This window comes from Somniosus microcephalus, chromosome 11, assembly GCF_052327205.1.
Source record: "Somniosus microcephalus isolate GS21.2 chromosome 11, FLI_Smic_1.0, whole genome shotgun sequence".
NCBI classification, from domain to species: Eukaryota; Metazoa; Chordata; class Chondrichthyes; order Squaliformes; family Somniosidae; genus Somniosus; species Somniosus microcephalus.
In genome coordinates, this window is record NC_140997.1 from 191,717,441 (window position 1) to 191,744,592 (window position 27,152).

At 45.7% G+C, this 27,152-nt stretch overlaps 1 protein-coding gene across 5 annotated transcripts in view; it reads left to right on the forward strand.

Moving 5' to 3' along the window:
* Positions 1 to 27,152, forward strand: part of LOC147111063 (protein FAM3C-like) — a 73,187-nt gene that overhangs the window by 31,593 nt on the left and 14,442 nt on the right. For 4 of the 5 annotated variants that reach the window (XM_086001541.1, XM_086001538.1, XM_086001539.1 and 1 more), the window contains 3 exons: positions 1,214 to 1,321; positions 3,852 to 3,975; positions 27,079 to 27,137. In XM_086001541.1, coding sequence (XP_085857667.1) covers positions 1,214 to 1,321; positions 3,852 to 3,975; positions 27,079 to 27,137 — 291 coding nt within the window. The remainder of the gene's footprint in view (positions 1 to 1,213; positions 1,322 to 3,851; positions 3,976 to 27,078; positions 27,138 to 27,152) is intronic. The other variant, XM_086001542.1, reaches the window with a different exon arrangement.

A 27,152-nucleotide genomic window follows, 5' to 3' on the forward strand; every position in this document is an offset into this window, starting at 1 on the left:
CTTCTGCTGACGCTGTGCCCTCAGAGGTTGGCGCTTCCTCTGAGGAGTCTGGCTGCACAGCCTCTTCCTCCTCCACAGTGGGGACGGGGGCTCTGGATGGTACTGTGGGGGAGTAAAGGAAGGAGTTAGAGATGTAATGCCAAGTTTCTTCTGGTGACTCCCAGCGAGTTGACATCTGCTGACACCTGCATCCATGCAGCCTTGTTCTCAGTGTGAGGTCTCTTCCTCCCTGACCTAGGGAAGAGGACCTCCCTGTGGGCCCTAACCCCATCCAATGATGCCTGCAGTGAAGCCTCGTCGAATTTGGAGGCAGCTCGGGGTCTGGCACTGGCCACAGCTGCTGCAGGCTCCTCTGCCATCCTGTCTGGATCGTTTGGAAGCCTTCAGAGGATGCAGTGCTTGCTGTGGACCTTGAAAGCACCACGAATGATGACATCATACTGTGGGGCTTTCTGACTGGAAATAGACAGTTAGCAAGGCTGCCCACACGCTGGAACTTAATTGGCCACTTGAGGGAAAATTGCGTGCAGCTGGCTGACCCATTTTTTTTCGGGTCGGAAACCGACATTCGGGGAACCCGAAAATTTCCCGCACGATCCACAAAATCGGGCCCAATGTTTCAGGCCGATGACCTTTCATCAGAACTGGGGGAAAAGTTGGAGATGAAACAGGTTTTAAGCAAGTACAGAGGCAGGGAAAGGTGGGGGGAGGGGAGGAAAGAACAAAAGGGAAGATCTGTGATCGGGTGAAAGGCAGGAAAGATGAAATGGCAAAAGGGATGATGGTGCAAGGCAAAAGGGGGTAGTAATGGGACAGTAAAAGAAATAAAAGATAGGTCTAGAGGAATTGTAAAAGCAGAATCATTAACAACAACTGCTGTCCAAAGAAATGGAAGCAATGGTTATGATCTGAAATTGTGGGACGGAGTGGGATAGAAGATGTTGCTTGACCGACTGAGCATTTCCAGCATTCTCTGTTTTTAATTCAGAACTCACTGTTTGGGAACAGTTGGCATGAACCTTTGACCTCACTGTAGCACATTATACTGTGGGTCTGTTGTGTTTTGCCTCTACAAGACCCAAGATTCATGTTTTCTTTAAAGTGCAGTACAGATTCAGAGCTGCTCAATGTGTGTATCAGAATATTTACTGACAGCTTTTAATGTTAAATTGTAATGCTACAAAGAATAAACCATTTCAATGTTATCTTGCAGTTTTGGTACGTGGTGCCCTGGTGCTGGTCGTCAGTGCCTTGACCTTGTTCTTTGCAAGTAAAATCATGTATCCTAAAGAAAAACTGTCTAATGTGAAGTACTTCATAGGTATGGACACTGAATTCAATATTTCTAATATGAGCAGATGAAAAGCAGAGGACAGCTTTAAATGTTACATATTCTGCTAGGAATGTTTACCGTATGCTTTCAGAGACAGTAACTGTTAGACTTGTTAGGCTGAAAACTGAAGTATGAACGTGGGCAATGGCTTTTGACTTTTGATGAAGAAAATCTATCAAGGCAAAATCTGAAATAAGATCAAAAAAACTACACAGTGGTTCAGTCAGTACCTCAGAGAGAGACATGTTTACATTTTAGTTCACATCTTCGTCAGAACTGTGGGCTTTTGTTTTGGTTTTCATTTGCCCAAGTAATGCCAAATTAAAGAGTTCTGGGTTCAAGTTGAACTCCAGAATGGTCAACTGCTTCAACACTATTGAACAATGAAACCGAGCATGTCTGCTCTCGAGACTAGCTGCTCCTAGGTGCCTGTACTCCGGCTTTGCCTCATGCTTGTCTAGTCATTTGGAAATAATTGCAGCTACAAATTGCCTGCGAATTGGATCAAGAAATATTTAAGCTTTAAAGAGTTTCAGCCCAGTTTTACTCAAGTTTACGAATGCTGCCGGTAAAATCATACAATGAAATCCAATTTTACCCAAATTTTCAGATTTACCTTTGTGAAACTGTTTTATTTATTCTTTGAAGTCAATGGAAGCGAAAATCAGGTGACGTTTAAAATGGGCGGTCTGCTACTGCCATCTGCTACTCCGTCCAGCGGCAAAAGTGAAAATTCACCACCACGTTTTTTCATCTTTTCCCTTTTTTTAATTTCAAATTTCAGAGCTTTTCTTTTCGTTTTAAAAACGATCTTAACCATGTTCCTTAGCCTTGTCATGCAGCCTTAAGGCCCTATGTTACAAATTCCTGGAAGTTTCAGGTTAGACCAGTACTTTTCATATCTACAATAGCAAAATACTGCGGATGCTGGAAATCTGAAATAACAACAGAAAATGCTGGAAATATTCGGCAGGCCAGGCAACATCCGTGGAGAGAAAAACAGAGTTAACGTTTCAGGTCTGGGACCCTTCATCATATCTGTCGGCTGTGATGTATTGGCCTATAATTTGTTGACAAAATAACGACAAGGTTAATGGTGCTCACCATTATTTATGCGCAAATGCTGCAGCAGGCAGATGTGCCGTTAAAAGCAGAAAGCCAAAAGTTGCTATCCGAGATGGGTCGCTCCGCTGTTAGCTTTGTGAAAATGGCATCTCGCTGTCTGGCTCACCATTAAAATGCATTGAATGGCATAAAGTTGCTGTTTTGCATGGTAGATACAAACTAAACTCGCCACAGAATGTTTAGACTCGTCCATTTCACTCTAAGTGCCCTTTTAACGGTATGATCAGTGTTAAATACTGCCAATCAACCTCTCTGGCATTGAAAATTAACTGTTACAAGTATGGAGTCTCATTTCTTCAGGTTTTAATTGTTATTGGAGATATTAATGTAAAATTTTTAATTTTAAATTTTTTTTACTTTTCCTTTCTGCCTCTCTTTTCTCTCTCTTGTAGTCCAATTTGTCTTTCCCTCTCTTTATTTCTCTTTCTGTACCTAATTTGACATGAATTCAACCACTCTAACTTACACTTCCTTCTCAGTCCTTGCGCTGTTAATTTCACAATCCTTAAATCTGATTGGTTACAGAGATACACAGTTGCTTGTCCTGTTCACTCTTAATTCACCTGTACTCGCTCTGTTCCCCATTCTTGAGTTTACCTGGCAAGAAACTTGACAAAGGGACTTCTGTGTAGCTGAACGTGCATCTGGGGTAATCATGCAAAAGCTCTTTTAACTAAAACATGGCGAGCAGCTGTGGTACATGATTTTATACCAGTCAGAATAATTGACTCCTGACCTGTTGGCTGGCAGTTATGCTAGTGGTGTTTGTTTGCATAAAAATGATACATCCCTGTAGCTGTAAAATGGCAATTCCCAATTAACAATGTTAAAAAAAAAAATGAATAAACTCATAGGCTAGAAATTGCTTTTGTGCCAACATGCAGCTCACTGGTAAATCAGCGTTGGATTTTGGGCCACTGCATTGTTGCTGATGGCCCTCAGATAGGTCCTGAGAGTGGGGATCAATCGGGGTGGGGGGGAGGCGATCAGAAGGGGGGCCAAGCAAGGGCCAAGAGAAGCACTCCTACTCCTGGCAGCCTGCAGCAGTTCCTTTAAGGACCATTGGTTAGGCCACATGTTGACCACATTTTCCTGAACGAAGGCAGTTGTGGGTTCTGTGCAGATCAATTTTAGAAAGGGGACTTCAAGCAGGTGTTGAGCCCTTTATTTGCATATGCAAAGGGTCCTGGACACTGCTTTTGCTGCTGTTACCGCTATGGCAGGTGGCGCACTTCCAGCGCAGAATGTGTGCACACTCGCCACCTGCCATTTTGGATGCTTTAGCGTCCATTTTATGCCTGAAAAACAGGCACGGCATCTACCAATTTATAAGCCGTAGCATTTTTGAGTTACGAGGAGCATAGTATAAATGTTTTGTTTTATACATTTACAGATTCAAAAGTTAAGAAGCCCCCCTGTGGAATGGAAATACATTGTCCTGCAGAACACTTTTCATTTAGACTCGTAAGTGGGACAGCAAGTGTTGTTGGACCCAACATTTGTTTCAATGATAAAATGTAAGTAACCTAAGATATAACTCTGAACAATGCTGCAACCAGACTGTAAATATTCTTTGGAATATAAACCTCCCCGTGAGGTTTGTTTTGTTGAATAGGCTATTCTAAATCTAATGTTTGCCTCTCAATTGTTTATTTCTGTGCTTACAAAGGTCCAATTAAATGACTAAAATCATGGGTTAATTCGTTCATTTTACCTGTGAGCTTCAATAGAACAATTAAAATACAAAAGCAAGTTACCTGCAACTATTCTTTGCATGATTGGAAGAAACTTGCTTGTACTCCAAAAATGATAAGGTGCTTGTCATTGTCACAGGCCATTAAGTGATCGATATTTTTCCATTTTCTTTTAACCTCCCTCCCCAGTTTGCTCTTCAACTTAACCTTGCTTCTTCTGAGAAACTAGCAGGCCTCTACCCAGTACTTCTCCTTGAAAGCTCGGACAAGATTGGGAACTTGTCATGTTTGGATAGAAATAAGCATGCTACCAGTCTGTAGTTAATTCAGAAGCCAGTGAGGAAGCAGACTTGGCCCTGGGACTGACAGCATACCGAGTTCCCGGCCTCTGCCGACTCCTCATGGGTAGGGGACAAGTGAATATGAGGTGCTTATCTAGAGGAGGAAAGGTAAATCAGAGAAAAAGTCCACCTGTGCTATACCCAGCCATTCCTTCGGGTGCGACATTCGCAGAAGCCGTCAATCTGGCACCACCAATGTGTGGATGGCCCTACAACAACAACAGCTACGACTTGCATTTATATAGCACCTTTAATGTAGTAAAACGTCCCAAAGCGCTTCACAAGAGTGTTATCAAACAAAATTTGACACAGCCACATAAGGACAGATGACCAAAAGCTTGGTTAAAGAGGTAGGTTTAAAGGAGCAACTTAAAGGAGGATAGAGAGTCAGAGAGGTTTAGGGAGGGAACTCCGGAGCTTAGGACGTAGGCAGTTGAAGGTAACAGGCACCAATGATGGAGCGATTAAAATCAGGGATGCGCAAGAGGTCAGAATTGAAGGAACACAGAAATCTCGGAGGGCTGGAGGAGGTTACAGAGATAGGGCCATAGCGGGATTTGAAAACAAGGATAAGAATTTTAAAATTGAGGCATTGCTGGACCGGGAGCCAATGTAGGTCAGCGAGCCCAGAGGTGATGGGTGAACGAGACTTGGTGCGAGTTCGGGCAGCAGAGTTTTGGATGAGCTCAAGTTTATGGAGAGTGGAAGACGGGAGGCTGGCCATGAGAGCAATGGAATAGTCAAATCTAGAGCTAACAAAGGCATAGTTGAGGGTTTCAGCAGCAGATGAGCTGAGGCAGGGGTGGAATTGGGCAATGTTACGGAAGTGGAAATAGGCAGTCTTAGTGATGGAGCAGATATGTGGTCGGATGCTCATCTCGGAGTCAAATACAACACCAAGGTTGTAAACGGTCAGGTTCAGCCACAGACAATTGCCAGGGAGAAGGATGGAGATGCCGAACAATTACTGGAAGAAAAACACTTAAATATAGGGGAACCTCTCACCTCAAAAATAAACAAACACCCAAATATTTAGTTGGAGTTGAGATTTATTTCATCTATGTAAAATGGACTGTTTAATTTCTCTGACTTCCCACCTAACACGAAGTTAACCAATTTAACATGTTAAAGACCAATAAGGTTACGCCTATTGGGAAGGTGGCTCTTAAACTCAAAGGGGCAGAAATTCCAGGGTCAGGGTCCTGCAGGCACAGGAGCTGAACAATCTCAATTCCCATGAAAGGGTCATCAGCATGTTTGAATGGGTGCATCGCACTTGTAAGGATGCATCAGCGGCGCTCACCTCGCTCTGCTAAAAGGAAGGGGGTGCAGTGCATAGCTGCTCCACTAGGGGCATCCCAGAGTCTTTCCGGGCCAAAGAAAAGTGGTCCTACGAATGGGAGCTATAATTCTGGTAGTCAAGTAGTCGATCCCCTTACTCTGGCAAGGTCTGAGCCTCAATGGAACTCAAGCTAGCTCATTGTAAAGGGTTGGTCATGCCTGATGAACCCGGTTGAATTTTTTAAGATAGCAAAATACTGCAGATGCTGGAAATCCAAAATAACAACAGAAAATGCTGGAAAAACTCAGCAGGTCAGGCAACATCCGTGGAGAGAAATTAGAGTTGACGTTTCGGGTTGAAACCCTTTTTCAAACCTGGAAAGGAAATGAAATAGATCGAAGGCAAGGCTGCGATAGAACAAAAGAAGTAAAGGGACATTAAGAGGTATTCAAAACCAGACGAGATGGTAATAGGACAGTGGAGACAAAAGACGGCTCAGATTAGGTGTGAAGTGTACTGGCAGGATGAGAGACAGCTGCCATGTAGGAGAGAGAGGGAAAAAAAGGAAAGGGTGGGGGGGAAAGGGAAGACCCAAAACAAAGGGGTGGAAAAAACAATGCAAGTAAAAATGTAATAGGGGCCGAGGTTATGATCTGAAATTGTTGAACTCGATATTGAGTCTGGAAGGCTGCAACGTGCCTAATCAGAAGATGAGGTGCTGTTCCTCGAGTTTACGTTGAGCTTCCGTGGAACAATGCAAGAGGCCAAGGACCGTGAGGTCCGAGTGGGAATGGAGCGGTGAATTAAAATGACAGGCGACCGGAAGCTCGGGGTCACCCTTACGGACTGAACGGAGGTGTTCCGCAAAGCGGTCACCTTTGCGGAACACCTTCGTTCAGTCCGTAAGGGTGACCCCGAGCTTCCGGTCGCCTGTCATTTTAATTCACCGCTCCATTCCCACTCGGACCTCACGGTCCTTGGCCTCTTGCATTGTTCCACGGAAGCTCAACGTAAACTCGAGGAACAGCACCTCATCTTCCGATTAGGCACGTTGCAGCCTTCCGGACTCAATATCGAGTTCAACAATTTCAGATCATAACCTCGGCCCCTATTACATTTTTACTTGCATTGTTTTTTCCACCCCTTTGTTTTGGGTCTTCCCTTTCCCCCCCCCCCTTTCCTTTTTTTTTCTCTCTCTCCTACATGGCAGCTGTCTCTCATCCTGCCAGTACACTTCACACCTAATCTGAGCTGTCTTTTGTCTCCACTGTCCTATTACCATCTCGTCTGGTTTTGAATACCTCTTAATGTCCCTTTATTTCTTTTGTTCTATCGCAGCCTTGCCTTCGATCTATTTCATTCCCTTTCCAGTTTTGAAAAAGGGTTTCAACCCGAAACGTCAACTCTAATTTCTCTCCACGGATGTTGCCTGGCCTGCTGAGTTTTTCCAGCATTTTCTGTTGTTATTTTGAATTTTTTAAAGAGTTGACTAAAGTAGTGGACAGGGGAATGTCTATGGATGTTATTTATATGAACTTCCAGAAGGCATTTGATAAAGTCCCTCATAAGAAACTGTTAGCTAATGCTGAATTGAATGGAACTGAAGGCAAATTATTGATCTGGTTAGGAAATTGGCTGAGCAGCAGGAGACAGAGAGTTGGGATAATGGGCAGGTACTTAAATTGGCAGGATATGACTAGTGGTGTCCCGCAGGAATTTGTGTAGGGGCCTCAACTTTACACATATGTATTGGGATAGAAAGCCATATATCCAAGTTTGCTGATGACACAAAGATAGGCAGCATTGTAATCCGTGTAGATGTGAAGGGATATTTACTAGTCCTAGCCCCTTTAGGGCTACCCCGGATCAGGCGTATTTCTCAGACGTTCACTTTCAGCTAAAGTTTGAGGTAGCCAAATCCTAAAGATGCTTAATTGGGTCTAAAGGTCCGGGCTATCTCTCCCTAAAGGAAAGGAACAACTGAGAATGTTACCGTCCTCCAGATAGCGCTTTTAATAAATTTCGCTAGACTGTAACGTCCCGGATATTATGAGGGTCTGGAGATCTCCCCCAAAATTCTGTAGCTCTTCACCAAAGAGTGCACAGAAATTGAGTTTGCGAGTTATTGATACAGAGACTTATGTGAGACAATTCTAAAAATATATAGAGATTTATTAAAGAACGAACATGCAATTTACAGTTGGTGAATCAGTCAATCGCAACATTAACAGTTCTAAAAAGAGAAAAAATACTATCTTTTTAACAGGGAATCTTACTTTTAAATCTTAACTTTTCTACAGTGTTACAGTTCTTAAAGTTTTCTATACAGGATATCCATCAATATCAAATACCTTTGATCCCCGAGGTACAAAGAGTGGTAGACTACAGAGCCGCCTCTGAAGTTGAGAATCGCTTTGCCCGATTAAAGCGAGTCTGATATCCCATTTGAAACTTCAATATTTATAACCTTTTCCAGTGGTATTTCCTTGAAAGTTTCTGCTGATGCAAGTTAATTATCCTTATTCATCTTTCTGCCGACCTCTGCAATTCTTACTGCCGCATCAGCCAGAATCTTGTCTCATCTCCAGGTGTTCTAGGGTCACCATATAGAACGGTGTGAAAGGCAGGCAGATGTTCCTTATTTTACGTCATCTTTACGAGGGCAGATGTTCCTTATCTTATGTGCCATCTTTACGAAATTTAAATTAGAACTCCTTATCCAGGATGAGCCATTGTTTTTGTTCCCAAAAGTCAGCCTGTCGGAGCCATGCACCTTCTGTTTCAATAAGGTTATTTATTCAGGGTCAACAACTCTCTTATCTCAATAGCCAGAATGCTTTCAAAGCTATTTCATCGTTAGGTTTCTAAATTTCCAAACCCAGTTTGTCATGTTTTAATAAGGCTAGAATTCTTTCATAAGATGGTGTATTTTTCAGAACAAGTTATGTGGCTTATTCCTTCACAGATGGAAGCATAAATTTACAAAGAGTATTAATAGATTAAGTGAATGGGCAAAACTGTGGTAAATGGATTTCAATGTAGGCAAATGTGAGGTCATCCACTTTGGACCTAAAAAGGATGGATCAGCGTACTTTCTAAATGGTGAAAAGCTAACTAGATCATTAAAATGTCATGGACAGGTACAGAAAATAATCAAAAAGGCTAATGGAATGCTAAACTTTATATCTAGAGGACTAAAATTCAAGGGGGTAGAAATTATGCTACAGCAACACAAAGCCCAGGTTAGACCAGACCTGGAGTACTGTGTTCAGTTCTCACGCCACACCATAGAAAGGATATATTGGCCTTGGAGGGAGTGAAGTGTAGATTTATTAGAATGATATCTGGACTCCAAGGGTTAAAGTATGAAAAGAGATTACACAAACTAGGATTGTATTCCCTGTAATTTAGAAGGTTAAGGGGTGAAAGGGGAACTGATAAGGTAGATAGAGAGAAACGATTTCTGCTGGCTGGGGAGTCTATGACTAGTAAGAATGCTTGTGAGGCCTCCAGCTACCACCCGATCTCCTTACTTTGCACTTGTTATAAAGTGCTGGAGAGGCTGCTACTCCACAGATTAGCCCCTATCATCGAACCAACCATCCCTAAGGAGCAAGCAGGCTTCCGGAGCAGCCGTAACTGCTGCGACCAAGTGGTAGCTTTAACAACGCACATCAAAGCAGGTTTCCAACGCCAGCTCAAGACCGCCGTAGCACTCGTGGACCTGTTAGCGGTGTATGATACAGTAAGGAAGCATGGACTGCTTTTCAAGCTCGCCACCATTTTACCCTGCAGAACAATGATCCAGCTTCTCGGCTCCATGCTTAGCAACCACCTCTTCCGTGTGTACACTGGCACCCAGAAGAGCAGATATAGGACATTGAACAACGGACTCCCACAAGGTTCTGTCCTGGCACCCATGTTATTCAACTTTTACACCAGTGACCTGCCTGAAACAGAGTCCCGCAAATTGGTGTACGCTGGTGACATTGCCTTGGCCACGCAAAACATGAATGGTGAGCTGCAGGCGCAACTAGACACATGGAAATTTGATGTCGTGGCGGTAACGGAGACCTGGCTCAAAAAAGGGCAGGATTGGGTACTAAATATTCCTGGATATAAGGTGTTCAGGAAAGATGGGGAAGAAAAGAAAGGAGGTGGGGTGGCAGAATTGATTAAGGAGAATATTACAGTGCTGGAGAGAGAGGATGTCCTGGAGGGGTCAAAGACAGAATCTATTTGGTTAGAGTTTGAGAAATAATAGAGGTGCCATTACACTACTAGGTGTATTCTATAGGCCGCCAACTAGTGGGAAGGATATAGAGGAGCAAATTTGCAGGGAAATTACAGAGACTGCAAGAATTATATAGTGATAATGGGGGACTTCAACTATCCTAATATACATTAGGATAGTAATAGTGTAAAGGGCAGAGAGAGGGAAGAATAGTGTAAAGGGCAGAGAGAGGGAAGAATTTCTGAAGTGTGTTCAGGAGAACTTTCTTGATCAGTATGTTTCTGGCCCAATGAGGAAGGAGGCATTGCTGGATCTGGTTCTGGGGAATGAGTTGGGTCAAGTAGGGCAAGTGTCAGTAGGGGAACATTTAGGGAACAGTGATCATAGGGCTAATGTTACCCCACTATTCAAAAAAGGTGATAGAGAGAAAATGGGGAATTACAGACCGGTAAGCCTGACATCGGTAGTGGGGAAAATGCTAGAGTCCATTATAAAAGATGTAATAGCAGAGCACTTAGAAAACAGTGACAGGATCGGACAAAGTCAACATGGATTTACAAAAGGTAAATCGTGCTTGACTAATCTACTGAAATTTTTTGAGGATGTAACTAATAAAATAGATAAGGGAGAACCAGTGGATGTGGTGTATTTGGACTTTCAGAAGGCTTTCGATAAGGTCCCGCATAAGAGATTAGCGTGTAAAGTTAAGGCACATGGGATTGGGGGCAAGGTATTGACTTGGATAGAGAACTGATTGGCAGACAGAAAGCAAAGAGTTGGAATAAACGGGTCTTTTTCCGAATGGCAGGCAGTGACTAGTGGGGTACCATAGGGATCGGTCCTTGGACCCCAGCTATTCACAATATATATTAATGATCTAGACGAGGGAACTAGATGTAAGATCTCCAAATTTGCAGACGACACAAAGCTGGGTGGGCATGTGTGCTGTGAGGAGAATGCCGAGAAACTACAGGATGATTTGGACAGGTTGGGTGATTGGGCAGATGCATGGCAGATGCAGTATAATGTGGATAAATGCGAGGTTATCCACTTTGGTGGCAAAAACAGGAAGGCAGATTATCATCTGAATGGCAATAGATTGGGAAAAGGGGAAGTGCAACGAGACCTGGGTGTCCTTGTGCACCAGTCGCTGAAGGTAAGCATGCAGGTGCAGCAGGTGGTTAAGAAGGCAAATGGTATGTTGGCCTTCGTAGTGAGAGGGTTTGAGTACAGGAACAAGGATGTCTTGCTGCAATTGTACAGGGCCTTGGTGAGACCACATCTTGAGTATTGTGTGCAGTTTTGGTCGCCTTATCTGAGGAAGGATGTTCTTGCCATGGAAGGAGTTCGGCGAAGATTCACCAGGCTGATACCTGGGATGGCAGGAATGACGTATGAGGAGAGATTGGGACGATTGGGCTTGCACTCGCTGGAGTTTAGAAGAATGAGAGGGGATCTCATTGAAACTTATAAAATTCTGACAGGACTGGACAGACTAGATGCAGGAAGGATGTTCCCGATGGTCGGGGAGTCCAGAACCAGGGGTCACAGTCTAAGGATAAGGGGTAGGCCATTTAGGACAGAAATGAGGAGGAATTTCTTCACCCGGAGAGTGGTGAACCTGTGGAATTCTCTACCACAAAAGGCAGTAGAGGCCAATACATTAAATATATTCAAGAAGGAGTTGGATATATTTCTTAAGGCTAAAGGGATCAAGGGGTATGGGGAGAAAGCAGGGACCGGGTACTGAATTTGGATGATCAGCCATGATCGCATTGAATGGCGAAGCAGGCTCGAGGGGCCGAATGGCCTACTCCTGCTCCTATCTTCTATGTTTCTCTGTTTCTATAGTATCATAAGTTTTAGATTAGCTATGGAAAAGGACAGGGAGCAATCTAGAGTAAAAATACTTAATTGGAGGAAGGCCAATTTCAGTGGGTTGAGAATGGATCTGGCCCGGGTAAATTGGAATCAAAGATTGACAGGCAAAACTGTAATCGAACAATGGGCTGCCTTTAACGAGGAGATGGTTCAGGTACAGTCAAGGTACATTCCCATGAGGGGGAAAGGTAGGGCAACCAAAGGCAGAGCTCCCTTGATGACGAAAGAAATAGAGAGTAAGATGAAGCAAAAAAAGGGCGCGTATGACAGATGTCAGGTTGAGAATACAAGTGAGAATCAAACTGAATATAGAAAGTTCAGAGGGGAAGTGAAAAAGGAAATAAGACGGGCAAGAGAGAGTATGAGAATAGATTGGCAGATAACATAAAAGGGAATCCAAGAGTCTTCTATAGGCATATAAATAGTAAACGGGTGGTAAGAGGAGGGGTGGGGCTGATTAGGAACTAAAAAGGAGACCTATGCATGGAGGCAGAGGGCATGGCTAAGGTACTAAATGAGTACTTTGCATCTGTTTTTACCAAGGAAGAAGATGCTGCGAAAGTCATAGTGAAAGAGGAGGTAGTTGAGATATTGGATGGGATAAAAATTGATACAGAGGAGGTACTAGAAAGGTTGGCTGTACTTAAAGTAGATAAGTCACCAGGATCAGATGGGATGCATCCTAGGATGCTGAGGGAAGTAAGGGTGGAAATTGTGGAGGTACTGACCATAATATTCCAATCCTCCTCGGATACAGGGGTGGTGCCAGAGGACTGGAGCATTGCAAATGTTACACCCTTGTTCAAAAAAGGGTGCAAGGATAAACCCAGCAACTACAGGCCAGTCAGTTTAACCTCGGTAGTGGGGAAGTTTTTAGAACCGATAATCTGGGACAAAATTAACCGTCACTTGGATAAATGTGGATTAATTAAGGAAAGCCAACGCGGATTTGTTAAAGGCAGATCGTGTTTAGCTAACTTGATCGAGTTTTTTGATGAAGTAACAGAGAGGGTTGATGTGGTGTACATGGCCTTCCAAAAGGCATTTGATAAAGTGCCACATAATAGGCTTGCCAGCAAAGTTGAAGCCCATGGAATAAAAGGGACAGTGGCAGCATGGATATGAAATTGGCTAAGTGACAGGAAACAGTGGTGAACGGTTGTTTATCGGACTGGGGGAAGGTTGACAGTGGGGTTCCCCAGGGGTCAGTACTACCCACTGCTTGTCTTGATATATATGTTAATGACTTAGACTTGGGTGTACAAGGCACAATTTCAAAATTTGAAGACGACACAAAACTTGGAAGTATAATGATAGACTTCAAGAGGACATAGACTGGCTGGTGGAATGGGCGGACACATGGCAGATGAAATTTAACACAGTGAAGTAACACATCTTGGTAGGAAGAATGAAGAGAGGCAATATTGACTAAAGGGTACAATTCTAAAGTGGGTGCATGAACAGAGAGACCTGGGGGTATATGTGCACAAATCGTTGAAGATGGCAAGGCAGATTGAGAATATGCGGTCTCCAGAGAATACAACCGTTGCATTAGCAAAGACATGCCAATCCAGGCTGACTTGAACAACTGACCACCAACCCGTCTCAAATCTAGGAGGCCATTTTGGACCGCCACCAAAGCTCTTCAGCAATCTCCCCTCAGCCTTGATGACCGATGGCGAAATGCTTGGAAGAACTGTGACGTATGGAATGGATTCCTTATAGAGGACCCCCACAGTACAACCTGAAGGATCAAACCTTCCTCGCAAACAGTGGACAACCATCAACCGCCTCAGAACTGGTCATGGTAGATGCTGCCACCTTCTCCATAGATGGAAGATTAAAGCATCCCCATCATGTAACTCTGGAGCTCCTAATCAGACCCTGGAGCACATCATTGAGCACTGCCCTCAGAGGAAATTCGCAGACAGCCTACAAGATATCCACGCTGTTACACTGGAAGCTTTGGCCTGGATATCTGACTTGGATATTGACATTCGATTTCCTTTGCTACTACCATACTGAAGAAGAAGCAGGAGTGAAGTTAGGAAACACTTCTACACGCAAAGGGAGGTAGAAGTTTGGAACTCTCCCACAAACGGCAATTGTTAATTTTAAATCTGAGATTGATAGATTTTTATTAACCAAAGGTATTAAGGGATATGAGGTAGAGACGGGTATATGGAGTTTGGTCACCAATCAGCCATGATCTCATTGAATGGCGGAACAGGCTCGAGGGGTTAAATGGCCTGCTCCTGTTCCTATGTCCAATGTTCCGATTAGTTGATGTGAAATCTACTGAGGCCTTTTTAAGGGCTGAATCATCCAAAAGCACAGTGTCAGTTCTCACATGTACGCTGACGACACCCAGTTCTACCTCACCACCACGTCTCTCGACCCCGCCACGGTCTCTAAATTGTCAAACTGTTAGTCCTGGATGAGCAGAAATTTTCTCCAATTAAATATTGGGAAGACCGAAGCCATTGTTTTCGGTCCCCGCCACAAACTCCATTCCCTAGCCACTGACTCCATCCCTCTCCCTGACATCTGTCTGAGGCTGAACCACACTGTTTGCAACCTTGGTATCATATTTGACTCTGAACTGAGCTTCCAACCACATGTCCGCAGCATAACTAAGACCGCCTATTTCCACCTCTGTAACATTGCCTGCCTCCGCCCTTACCTCAGCTCATCCGCTGCTGAAACCCTTATCTGTAGTGTCCGAGTATCAATAATACACGGACTGCAGGAGAACAATAATAACAGGTATTTACAAGGTAACTTAAGACTGAAGTACAGAAGCCTGCTATGGCTTTATATACAGGGGTGGTCACTGCCGGTACTGCAGTATAGAATCAGTTCTTCTCTTAAAGGTACATACACAACAATTCCTCCCCTTTTAGATAAACAGTACATAACATTCATTTAACAACTAAATAATAACTAATTACAATTACAATTTTCTCTGTACTATATACATCAACTGAAATAATCATTTATAAGTTCAGTCTTTGAGGAGGCTTCCTGATCCTGACTGGATAGCGCCTTTCTCGAGTATCCTGTTCTTGCGGCGGAGTTGATTCTGGCTCATTGTCATTGGTTGGTTCGTCAGCTTCCAATACCACTGTTTCTGAGGTAGACGCAATCTGTACTTCGGGTTTATTACCAGGTGCACCTGCTCGTGGTATGGGTTTGGCTTGTTCCTGTGACTCTAGAATCTGGTCAGCATGGCGTCTCACGATGCTCTCTCCCACGTCCACTGTGTACATTAGTGGTCCCTGCTGTGTGCATATCGTTCCTGGCTGCCATTTTTCTGTTCGGTAGTCACGGGCCAAGACTGGTTGCCCTATCTTGAAGCTCCTGGTTGGCTTCTCATTGATGTGCTGGAATTGCTTATCCTCAACATCTCGTCTTATGTTTGGTTTGAGCAAATCCAGGCGACATCTTAGCCTTCGGTTGAAGAACATTATGGCTAGAGCTTGGTTGGTGACTGCATGTGTCGCATTCCGGTAAGCAAACAAGAAATTATCCACCTTGTGTTGTAGTGGTATGTCGTCGTCATACCGCCTTTATTGCCTTTTTAAAGGTCTGAACAAACCTCTCAGCCAATCCATTTGTGGCTGGATGATATGGGACAGATGTGCAATGTTTTACCCCATTATTCCTCAAAAACCTCCGGAAATCCTCGGACATAAACTGTGGTCCATTGTCGGAGCAAATCTGTTCTGGCAAGTCATTCCTGGCGAAGATGGTCCATAGGACTGCAATAGTTTTCTCTGTGGTGGTGGAGGACATTTTGATGACCTCTGGCCATTTCGAATGGGCGTCCACGGCGATTAGGAACATTGAGTCCATAAATGGACCAGCAAAATCAATGTGTACCTGTTGCCATGGAGATGAGGGCCACTCCCATGGAAGTAGCGGGGCCTGTGGTGGAGCGTTTTGGACCTTCTGGCATCCTGTGCATCTCTTGGTCATATCCTCAATTTCTTTATCGATTCCCGGCCACCACACAAACGCCCTGGCTAGGCTCTTCATTTTTACCCCTCCCAGATGACCCTCATGAAGCTCATTGAGCACTCTATCTCTCAACTTGGGTGGAATTACCACTCGGGATCCACACATCAAGGTCCCCCGGCACACTGACAGCTGTTCTCTCCTTGGCGAGAATGCTGGCAACAGTGAGTCGCCATGTGCTGGCCATCCCTTCACCGTCAAATCATAGACCCGAGAGAGTGTCGGGTCATTTCGGGTTTCCTTCTCTATACTTGAGTTTGTACCAGGTAGACATTCGACTATGGTCGCATGAAATATCTCAACAGGGTCCACTGCAGGTGCTTCCTCTACCATAGGCAACGGTAGGCGCGACAGCCCATCAGCGTTTCCATGCTGTTTCGTACCCTTGTACTCTATGTCGTACTGATGTGCCCCTAGAAAAAGTGACCATCTTTGCAGCCGTTGCGCTGTCATCACCGGAACGCCCTTCTTTGGGTTAAAAATGGAGACCAGGGGTTGATGATCAGTCAGTAGGGTGAATTTCTGCCCGTGCAGATAGTGATTGAACTTCTTCACCCCCCACACCAGGCTGAGGGCCTCCCTGTCAATCTGGGCGTAGTTACGCTCGGCTGAGGTTAATGAGCGTGATGCAAAGGCTATTGGCCTCTCTGAACCGTCAAGGAATTTGTGTGACAGCACCGCTCCGATGCCGTAGGGAGACGCATCACATGCTAACCGAATCGGTAGTGTTGGATTGTAGTGGGCCATTACTTCTTTTGAAGTGATTAGGCATTTACATTTCTGAAAGGCACGCTTACACTCATCACTCCATTTCCATGTTACTCCAGTTTGCAGCAGGGCGTTCAGTGGGTGCAGAATTGTAGATAAATTCGGCAAGAACTTATGGTAGTAGTTCACCAACCCGAGGAACGACCTCAGTTGCGACACATTTTCCGGTGCTGGAGCCTTGACTACAGCCTCAATCTTGTCCGGCGACTTATGCAACCCTTCCTCATTAATCATGTGGCCACAATACGAGATTTGTCTCCTGAAGAACTCGCATTTGGGGTGGTTGGCTTGTAGCCCATATTCCTGTAATCTAGTGAGCACCTGCTCCAGGTTGGCAAGGTGTTCACTGTCATTTTTGCCCGTAACCAGGATGTCGTCCAAATAACACTGGGTCCCCGGGATCCCTTGCAGGACTTGTTCCATCGCCCTCTGCCAAATAGCCGGGGCTGATGCTACCCCGAATACCAGTCGATTGTACTGGTAAAGGCCTTTGTGAGTGTTTATCGTGAGGTATTTACTAGATGCTTCTTCCACCTCCATTTGTAGATATGCTTGGGCCAGATCAATCTTTGTAAAGCGTTTCCCTCCAGATAGTGAGGCGAAAATATCTTCTATCCGTGGAAGTGGATATTGTACTGTGTGCAGGACTGGGTTCACAGTTACCTTGAAGTCCCCACAGATGCGAACCTTCTTCAGCTCCCCAGGCGTGCTGCTCAATGATTTCTTCATTACAGGAATGATGGGTGTGGCCCACTCGCTCCAGTCCACCTTGGACAGCACACCCGAACGCTCCAGACTCTCCAGCTCTGCTTCAACGGCTGGGCGGATCGCGTAAGGTACTGGTCTGGCCTTAAAAAAAATTTGGGTTTGCGTTATCTTCGATTTTTATCGTTGCCGTTGCTCCTTTTAGAGTCCCAAGTCCTTGTTGGAACACCTCTTTCGCATCAGTTAGAATTTTTGATAGTCGTCCAGGTGTGACGTCGTCATCCTTTTTGTCAGTCACAGTTAGCGCCTGAATGGAATGCCAATCCAATTGTATTTTTCGGATCCATTCACGTCCCAATAATGGTGGTCCTCCATCTTGTAGTATATATAGATACAGTTTCTGTGTTTCCTTGCCGTTGTATTTAACTGGCACACTTATTTTTCCTCCGGGGTAGACTTTTTGCCCCGTATATGTCTTCAATACAATGGACGTGTCCTTCAAGGGTATGTGTGAGAATAGCCGCTCATAGTCTCGTCGATTCATGACAGTTAGGGCTGATCCTGTGTCCAATTCCATCTTTACTGGGGACCCTGCTATCATGAGGGTGACCCAAATGGTTCGGTGATCCTCCTTTGCGATCACGTTGTGTAACTTTAGACAACTTAGTCTCCTGCTCCCGGAGTCCTTATCACTCTCCTGATCTTCCGAACTACTGTCTGTCAATTTCTTTACTTTCTTGTACTTTCCCGACCTGCAGACTCTTGCTATGTGTCCCATTTTCCCACATTGCCTGCCTACTTTGTCCTTAAACCAGCAGTCCTTCTGATCATGGGTTGTTCTGCCGCAGCGATAGCACTTTTCGGCTCCATACGCCATTTCGTTAGCGCTGTATTCTTGTGGTTTCTGTTGTATTTCCGCAGCTCCCCGTGCTGCTGCTTCGTAGGATACTGCCACGCTGAAAGCCTGTTCTAGCGTCAGGTCCTTTTCCGAAAGTAGTCGTTTCTGGGTTCCTTCACTCTGGAGCCCGCAGACAAACTTATCCCGTAAGGTGTCTGCCAGTCCTGCTCCGAACTGGCAGTGCTTTGATAACTTGCGTAGTTCCGTAAGATAGTCAGCATTGCTCTCATCTTTGTGCTGGTTTCTTTTATGGAACTTGAATCTTTCTGCTATCAGCAGCGGTGTAGGGTTTAGGTGTTCCTGTAAGATATTGACAATCTCTTCAAAACCTTTCTCCATTGGTTTAGCTGGGGTAATTAAATTCCGCAATAGGCCGTACATTCTCGCGCCCATCAAATTTAATAATACCGACGCCTTCTTTCCATCGGCCACCTCATTTGCCTTGCAGTACACTTCAATTATTTCCACATACGTGGTCCAGTCTTCTTCCTCATTGTCGAAAGCAGTGATACTGCCACTTTTTGGCATCTTGGGTGATTTAAAATGGCGCCTCCCGCACTTTTTCTTCTTCCCCAATGGATTAAAATGGCGCCTCCCGCGCTTTTCCTTCTTCCCCTTGCTGCCACGCTGCTCCTAGCGTTCTACAGGGTAATGTCAGCGACCCGCGGCTTCGGCGCATCTCACTTTTCCTTCACTTCGTTTTATTTTCGCTACGCTGCCCGGTTCTTGAGCACCGACCGCGCCCTGTGCGCTCCACCCTCTCTCTCTCTCTCTCTCTTTTCCTCCCGACGACGCTGCACGGCCCCTTTGCAGAGCCGCTCGATCGAGCTCGAGCCCGCCGCAGTCCGGAAGGGTCAGCGCACTACCTGCTACCAGCACGATTTGCTGGAACACTGATGCACTATCAATTGCTACAAAAGACTGGAAGTTGATAAAGTAATAAACAGGCTTTTATTACCAAAGAACAGAGCATGCCTCTTGTGGTTGCCTGGTATCCAAAAGGGCCGAGGCCTGCCGAGCAGCAACCTTTATACCCAGCCATGAGGGTGGAGCCAGGGGCGGAGTCAGCTGAGGCATGCACAGACAAGTACAACAATATGCAAGAGTGAACAACAGTACTAACAGTGAACAACAGTACTAACAACAGTGGTGAACAACAATACTAACAACAGTGGTTTACCACAAACACCTTGACTGGGGAGCCAAGCCCAGCTCTCCACAGCCTCTCCTGCAACTCTCCGAACTCCGATGGATCCTTGGGCGGTTGCCCGCGGTCGACGCCCGTTGCTCTGACTTCGACCCCCAAGAAGCTTCTTCTCAGGGAAAGATCCCCGTGAGGTGATGCAGTACTGCAGGTGAGTTCGAACCTGTTCGTCACTAAGGATGAAATAGCGGAGCACTTAGCAAATGGGGACAGGATAGGACAGAGTCAACATGGATTTACAAAGGGTAAATCGTGCTTGACTAATCTATTGGAATTTTTTGAGGGAGTAACTGGTAGAATAGATGGGGGAGAGCCAGTAGATGTGGTGTACCTGGACTTCCAAAAGGCCTTCGATAAGGTCCCACATAAAAGATTAGCATGGAAAATTGAGGCTCATGGGATAAAGGGGAAAGTTTTGGCGTGGATAGGGAACTGGCTGTCAGATAGAAAACAGAGAGTTGGAATAAACGGCTCATTTTCTGAATGGCAGGCAGTAACAAGTGGGGTACCACAGGGATCTGTCCTGGGCCCCCAGCTGTTCACAATTTACATTAATGACCTGGATCAGGGAGTCGGATGCAGCATTTCCAAATTTGCAGACGACACTAAACTAGGAGGTGGGGTGGGCTCAGAGGAAGAGACCAGGAAGCTCCAGAGCGATTTGGACAGACTGGGCGATTGGGCGGATAAATGGCAGATGCACTATAATGTGGACAAGTGCGAAGTTATCCACCTTGGGTGCAGGAACGGGAGGGCAAATTATTATTTAAATGGCAATAGATTGGGAGAGGGGGAAGTACAGAGAGACCTGGGTGTTCTTGTACACCAGTCACTGAAGGCGAGCATGCAGGTGCAACAGGCGGTCAAGAAGGCAAACGGTATGCTGGCCTTCATAGCAAAAGGGTTAGAATACAGGAACAGGGATACCTTGCTGCAGCTGTACAGGGCACTGGTGAGACCACACCTCGAGTACTGTGTACAGTTTTGGTCGCCTCATCTGAGGAAGGATGTTCTTGCCATGGAGGGGGTGCAGCGGCGATTCACCAGGCTGATACCAGGAATGGCGGGAATGACCTATGAGGAGAGACTATGTAGTTTAGGGATGTACACACTGGAGTTTAGAAGATTGAGAGGGGACCTCATAGAAGTGTATAAAATTCTGACAGGTCTAGACAGACTGGATGCAGAAGGAATGTTTCCCTTGGCGGGTGAGAACAGAACTAGAGGACATAATTTAAGGATAAGGGCTAAACCATTTAGGACAGAGATGAGGGGGAATTTCTTCACTCAGAGAGTGGTGAACCTGTGGAACTCATTGCCACAGAGGGCAGTGTACGCCAGCTCATTAAATATATTTAAGAGGGAATTAGATATATTTCTACGGGCAAAAGGGGTTAAGGGTTACGGAGAGAAGGCGGGGACGGGATACTGAATTAAAGGATCAGCCATGATCTCATTAAATGGCGGAGCAGGCACGAAGGGCCGAATGGCCTACTCCTGCTCCTATCTTCTATGTATCTATGTATCTATGTCACCAGTGTAGTGTCCGAGTATCAATAATACACGGACTGCAGGAGAACAATAATAACAGGTATTTACTGAACAGAGGGTAACTTAAGACTGAAGTACAGAAGCCTGCTATGGCGTTATACACAGGGGTGGTCACATAGAAACATAGAAGACAGGAGCAGGAGTAGGCCATTCGGCCCTTCGAGCCTGCTCCGCCATTCAATGAGATCATGGCTGATCATCCAAATTCAGTACCCTGTCCCTGCCTTCTCCCCATATCCCTTGATCCCTTTAGCCTCACGAAATATATCCAACTCTTTCTTGAATATATTTAATGAACTGGCCTCCACTGCCCTCTGTGGCAGAGAATTCCACAGGTTCACCACTCTCTGGGTGAAGAAATTCCTCCTCATTTCAGTCCTAAATGGCTTACCCCTTATCCTTAGACTATGACCCCTGGTTCTGGACTCCCCGGCCATCAGAAACATCCTTTCTGCATCTCGTCTGTCCAGACCTGACAGAATTTTATAGGTTTCGATGAGATCCCCTCTCAATCTTCTAAACTCCAGTGAGTATAAGCCCAATTGACACAATCTCTCCTCGTACGTCATTCCTGCCATCCCAGGTATCAGCCTGGTGAATCTTCGCTGCACTCCCTCCATGGCAAAAACGTCCTTCCTCAGGTAAGGTGACCAAAACTGCACACAATACTCAAGGTGCGGTCTCACCAAGGCCCTGTACAACTGCAGCAAGACATCCTTGTTCTTGTACTCGAACCCTCTTGCTACGAAGGCCAACATACCATTTGCCTTCTTAACCGCCTGCTGCACCTGCATGCTTACCTTCAGTGATTGGTGCACAAGAACACCCAGGTCTCTTTGCACTTCCCCTTCTCCCAATCTATTGCCATTCAAATAATAATCTGCCTTCCTGTTTTTGCCACCAAAGTGGATAACCTCACATTTATCCACATTATAGTGCATTTGCCATGTTTCTGCCCAATCACCCAACCTGTCCAAATCGTACTGGAGTTTCATGACATCCTCCTCGCAGCATACCCTCCCACCCAGCTTTGTGTCATCTGCAAATTTGGAGATATTACATCCAATTCCCTCGTCCAGATCATTAATATATATTGTGAACAGCTGGGGTCCTAGGACCGATCCTTGTGGTACCCCACTAGTCACTGCCTGCCACTCGGAAAACGACCCGTTTATTCCAACTCTTTGCTTTCTGTCCGCCAACCAGTTCTCTATCCAAGTCAATACCTTGCCCCCAATCCCATGTGCCTTAATTTTGCACGCTAACCTCTTATGCGGGACCTTATCGAAAGCCTTCTGAAAGTCCAAATACACCACATCCACTGGTCCTCCCTTATCTATTTTACCAGTTACATCCTCAAAAAATTCCAGTAGATTAGTCAAGCATGATTTACCTTTTGTAAATCCATGTTGACTTTGTCTGATCCTGTCACTGCTTTCCAAGTGCTCTGCTATTACATCTTTTATAATGGACTCTAGCATTTTCCCCACTACCGATGTCAGGCTTACCGGTCTATAATTCCCCGCTTTTTCTCTGCCACCTTTTTTGAATAGTGGGGTAACATTAGCTACCCTCCAATCCATGGGTACTGTTCCAGAGTCTATCGAGTTCTGGAAGATGACCAGCAATGCATCTACTATTTCCAGGGCCACTTCCTTAAGTACCCTGGGATGTAGATTATCAGGCCCTGGGGATTTATCGGCCTTCAGTCCCATCAATTTTCCTGACACCATTTCCCTACAAATACTGATTTCTTTCAGTTCCACCCTTTCATCAGACCCTATGTTCTGCGGTATTTCTGGGAGGTTATTTGTGTCCTCCTTTGTGAAGACAGAACCAAAATATGTATTTAGTTGGTCTGCCATTTCTTTGCTCCCCATTATAAATTCCCCCGATTCTGACTGCAAGGGACCTACAATTGACTTCACCAATCTTTTTCTCTTTACATATCTATAAAAGCTTTTACAGTCAGTTTTTATGTTCCCTGCAAGCTTACTCTCATATTCTATTTTCCCTTTCTTAATTAATCCCTTGGTCCTCCTTTGTTGAATCTTAAACTGCTCCCAATCCTCAGGATTATTGCTTTTTCTGGCCAATTTGTATGTGCTCTCCTTGGATGTTATGCTATCCCTAATTTCCCTTGTTAGCCACGGTTGAGTCACCTTTTTTGTTTTATTTTTATGCCAAACTGGGATGAACAACTTCTGTGGTTCATCCATTCGGTCTTTGAATGTTTGCCATTGCCTATCCACCGTCAACCCTTTGAGTGCCATTCCCCAATCAATCCTACCCAACTCGCTCCTCAGACCATCGTAGTTTCCTTTATTTAAATTGAGGACCCTAGTTTCTGAGTCAACTACTTCATTCTCCATGTTAATGAAGAATTCGATCATGTTATGATCACTCCGACCCAAGGGGCCTCGTACAACAAGATTGCTAATTAATCCTTTCTCGTTACATAATACCCAGTCTAAGATGGCCTGATCTCTGGTTGGTTCCTTGACATATTGGTCCAGGAAACCATCCCGTAAACACTCCAGGAATTCCTCCTGCACAGTATTGTTACTAATTTGGTTAGCCCAATCTATATGTAGATTAAAGTCACCCATGATGACTGCTGTGCCCTTATTGCACGCTTCTTTAATTTCCCTTTTAATGCTATCCCCAACCTCCGCCTTACTGTTTGGAGGTCTATATACCACTCCCACTAATGTTTTTTTCCCTTTGTATTTCTCAATTCTACCCATACAGATTCCACCTCATCAGAGCTAATATCCTTCATTACAATTGTGTTAATCCCTTCTTTAACCAGTAATGCTACCCCTCCTCCCTTTCCTTTTTGCCTATCTTTCCTGAATATCGAATACCCCTGGATGTTGAGTTCCCAGTCTTGGCCGTCCTTGAGCCACGTTTCCGTAATCCCAACCAAATCATATTCGTTTACCTCTATTTGCGCAGCCAATTCATCCACCTTATTACAAATGCTCCTCGCATTAAGACACAAAGCCTTCAGGCTTGTTTTTTTAACGCTCTTAGACCTATTAGAATTATTATTTACTGTGGCCACGTTTGATTTAAACCGTTGATTTCTCTGACTGCCACTTTTGTTTTTCTCCTTCCTATCTTTTACTTTTATCCTTGTTTCCCTTTCCTCTGTCTCCCTGCTCAGGTTCCCAACCCCCTTCCATTTTAGTTTAAACCCTCCCCCAGAGCACTAGCAAACACTCCCCCTAGGACATCAGTTCCAGCCCTGCCCAGGTGCAGACCGTCCGGTTTGAACTGGTCCCACCTCCCCCAGAACCGGTTCCAATGTCCCAGGAACTTGAATCCCTCCCCCTGGCACCATTCCTCTAGCCATGTATTCATCTGAAGTATCCTTCTATTTCTACTCTGACTAGCACGTGACACTGGTAGCAATCCTGAGATTACTACCTTTGAGGTCCTGTTTTTTAATTTACCTCCTAACTCCCTATATTCCGCTTTTAGGACCTCATCCCGCTTTTTACCTATATCATTGGTGCCTATATGCACCACGACAACTGGCTGTTCACCCTCCCCTTCCAAGATGTTCTGCAGCCGCTCGGAGACATCCTTGACCCTTGCACCAGGGAGGCAACACAACATCCGGGAGTCTCGTTTGCGGCTGCAGAAACGCCTATCTATTCCCCTTACAATTGAATCCCCTATTACTATAGCTCTACCACTCTTTTTCCTCCCATTCTGTGCAGCAGAGCCACCCTTGGTGGCAGGAAGTTGGCTGCTGCTGCCTTCCTCTGATAAGCCATCCCCCCCAACAGTACTCAAAGTGGTATATCTGTTGGAGAGGGGGATGGCCACAGGGGACCCCTGCACTACCTGCCTGCGCCTAGTACTCTGCCTGTTGGTCACCCGTTCCATTTCTTCCTGTCCAACCTCTACCTGCGGTGTGTCCAACTCCATAAACGTGCTATTCACGATGTCCCGAGCATCGTGAGCGCTCCAGTATGCATCCAATCGCAGCTCCAGTGCTGCAATGCGGTCTGTCAGTAGCTGCAGCTGGGTGCACTTCCTGCACATGTAGTTGTCAGGGACACAGGAAGTGTCCCTGAGTTCCCACATCTCGCAGGAGGAGCAGATCACGGGTCCCGGCTTTCCTGCCATGACTTACCCTTTAATTAATTGAGTTTAAATTAAATCAATCAATCCCACTAATTACACTACAGTTAAATAGCTTACCAACAGTCCCCGCTACACCAGAGAGACCTTAGAAACTATAAAACAGAGTTAAAGTTTAAAAAAGAGAGAAATACTCACCAACCAATCACTTACCTGCTTCCTGCTGACGTCACACTTGGATTACTTTTTACCTCTCTCCCGGAACCTGGATTGGTCGGGCCTCGCCTCGCTGCCTCGGGCTGCTGTTTAAGTACCTCCGCCGCCTCTGGTGCTCCCTCGCAGGTCCGCTGCCTCTCCGGTCTCGGGGCTCTGGGCCTCGGGCTGCTGTTTAAGTACCTCCGCCGCCTCTGGTGATCCCTCGCAGGTCCGCTGCCTCTCCGGTGTCGGGGCTCTGGGCCTCGCTGCCTCGGGCTGCTCTTTAAGTAGCTCTGCCGCCTCTGGTGCTCCCTCGCAGGTTCGCTGCCTCTCCGGTGTCGGGGCTCTGGGCCTCGCTGCCTCGGGCTGCTCTTTAAGTAGTTCCGCCGCCTCTGGTGATCCCTCTCCGGTCCGCTGCCGCTCCGGTCTCGGGGCGCTGGGCCTCGCTGCCTCGGGCTGCTGTTTAAGTACCTCCGCCACCTCTGGTGATCCCTCGCAGGTCCGCTGCCTCTCCGGTCTCGGGGCTCTGGGCCTCGCTGCCTCGGGCTGCTCCTTTTATCCTCCGCCGCCTCTGGTGCTCCCTCGCAGGTCTGCTGCCTCTCCGGTCTCGGGGCTCTGCTGGTACTGCAGAATAGAATCAGTTCTTCTCTTAAAGGTACATACACAACATTATCCATGCCTTTATTACCTCTAAACTTGACTATTCCAACGCACTCCTGGCTGGCCTCCCACATTTTACCCTACGTAAACTTGAAGTCATCCAAAACTCGGCTGCCCGTGTCCTAACTCGCACCAAGTCCCGTTCACTCATCACCCCTCTGCTAACTGACCTACATTGGCTCCCAGTTAAGCAACACCTCAATTTCAAAATTCTCATCCTTGTTTTCAAATCCCTCCACTGCCTCGCCTCTCCTTATCTCTGTAATCTCCTTCAGACCCACAACCCCCGAGATATCTGCGCTCCCCTAATTCTGCCCTCTTGAGCATCTCTGATTATAACCGCTCCCCGATTATAATCGCTCGACCATTGGTGGCCGTGCCTTCTGTTGCCTAGGCCCCAAGCTCTGGAATTCCCTGCCTAAACCTCTCCGCCTTTCTACCTGTCTTTCCTCCTTTAAGACACTCCTTAAAACTTACCTCTTTGACCAAGCATTTGGTCACCTGCCCTAATTTCTCCTTATGTGGCTCGATGTCAAATTTTTTGTCTTCTAACACTCATGTGAAGTGCCTTGGGACGTTTTACTATGTTAAAGGTGCTATATAAGTACAAGTTGTTGTTGTTGAATTAGCAAGGTAGCCCGCAACGCCCCCTTCACTAGGGAGGGTGGGAGGTAGGTTGCTCTTGCCCTTCCCACCAGAACGGTGACTGATGCATTGTTGAGCAGCTTAATGTGCATCGTTCACCTATTCCCACATACCTATAGGAGCAGAACTAATTGCACCACACTGCTAGATTTCCCACATTACAGAAGATCAACGATGGCATTCACACGGCTATCTCGGCAACAGGTTTCTGCTCCTCTTGCTTCTGATTGTGAAGATTGTTGAGAGGGATGTTGGTGTTGATTTGTTCAAGGCCACGAGATGCCAAATGCAGTCAATGGAATTGAATCTCAGGCACTGTGTAAAACGGGTGGCTGATCTGCTACCACTCGTTTTGCGCCATCGCCCAAGACAAATTTCTAGGCCTGTGTTCAAGATCTTGGTAAAATGACTGCTTGCTGTTTGAGACATCTTTCTTTTTCCTTCCTATAGGCTCATGAGCAATGTTAAGAATAACATTGGAAAAGGGTTAAACATTGCTTTAGTAAATGGTGAGTAGATTGTCT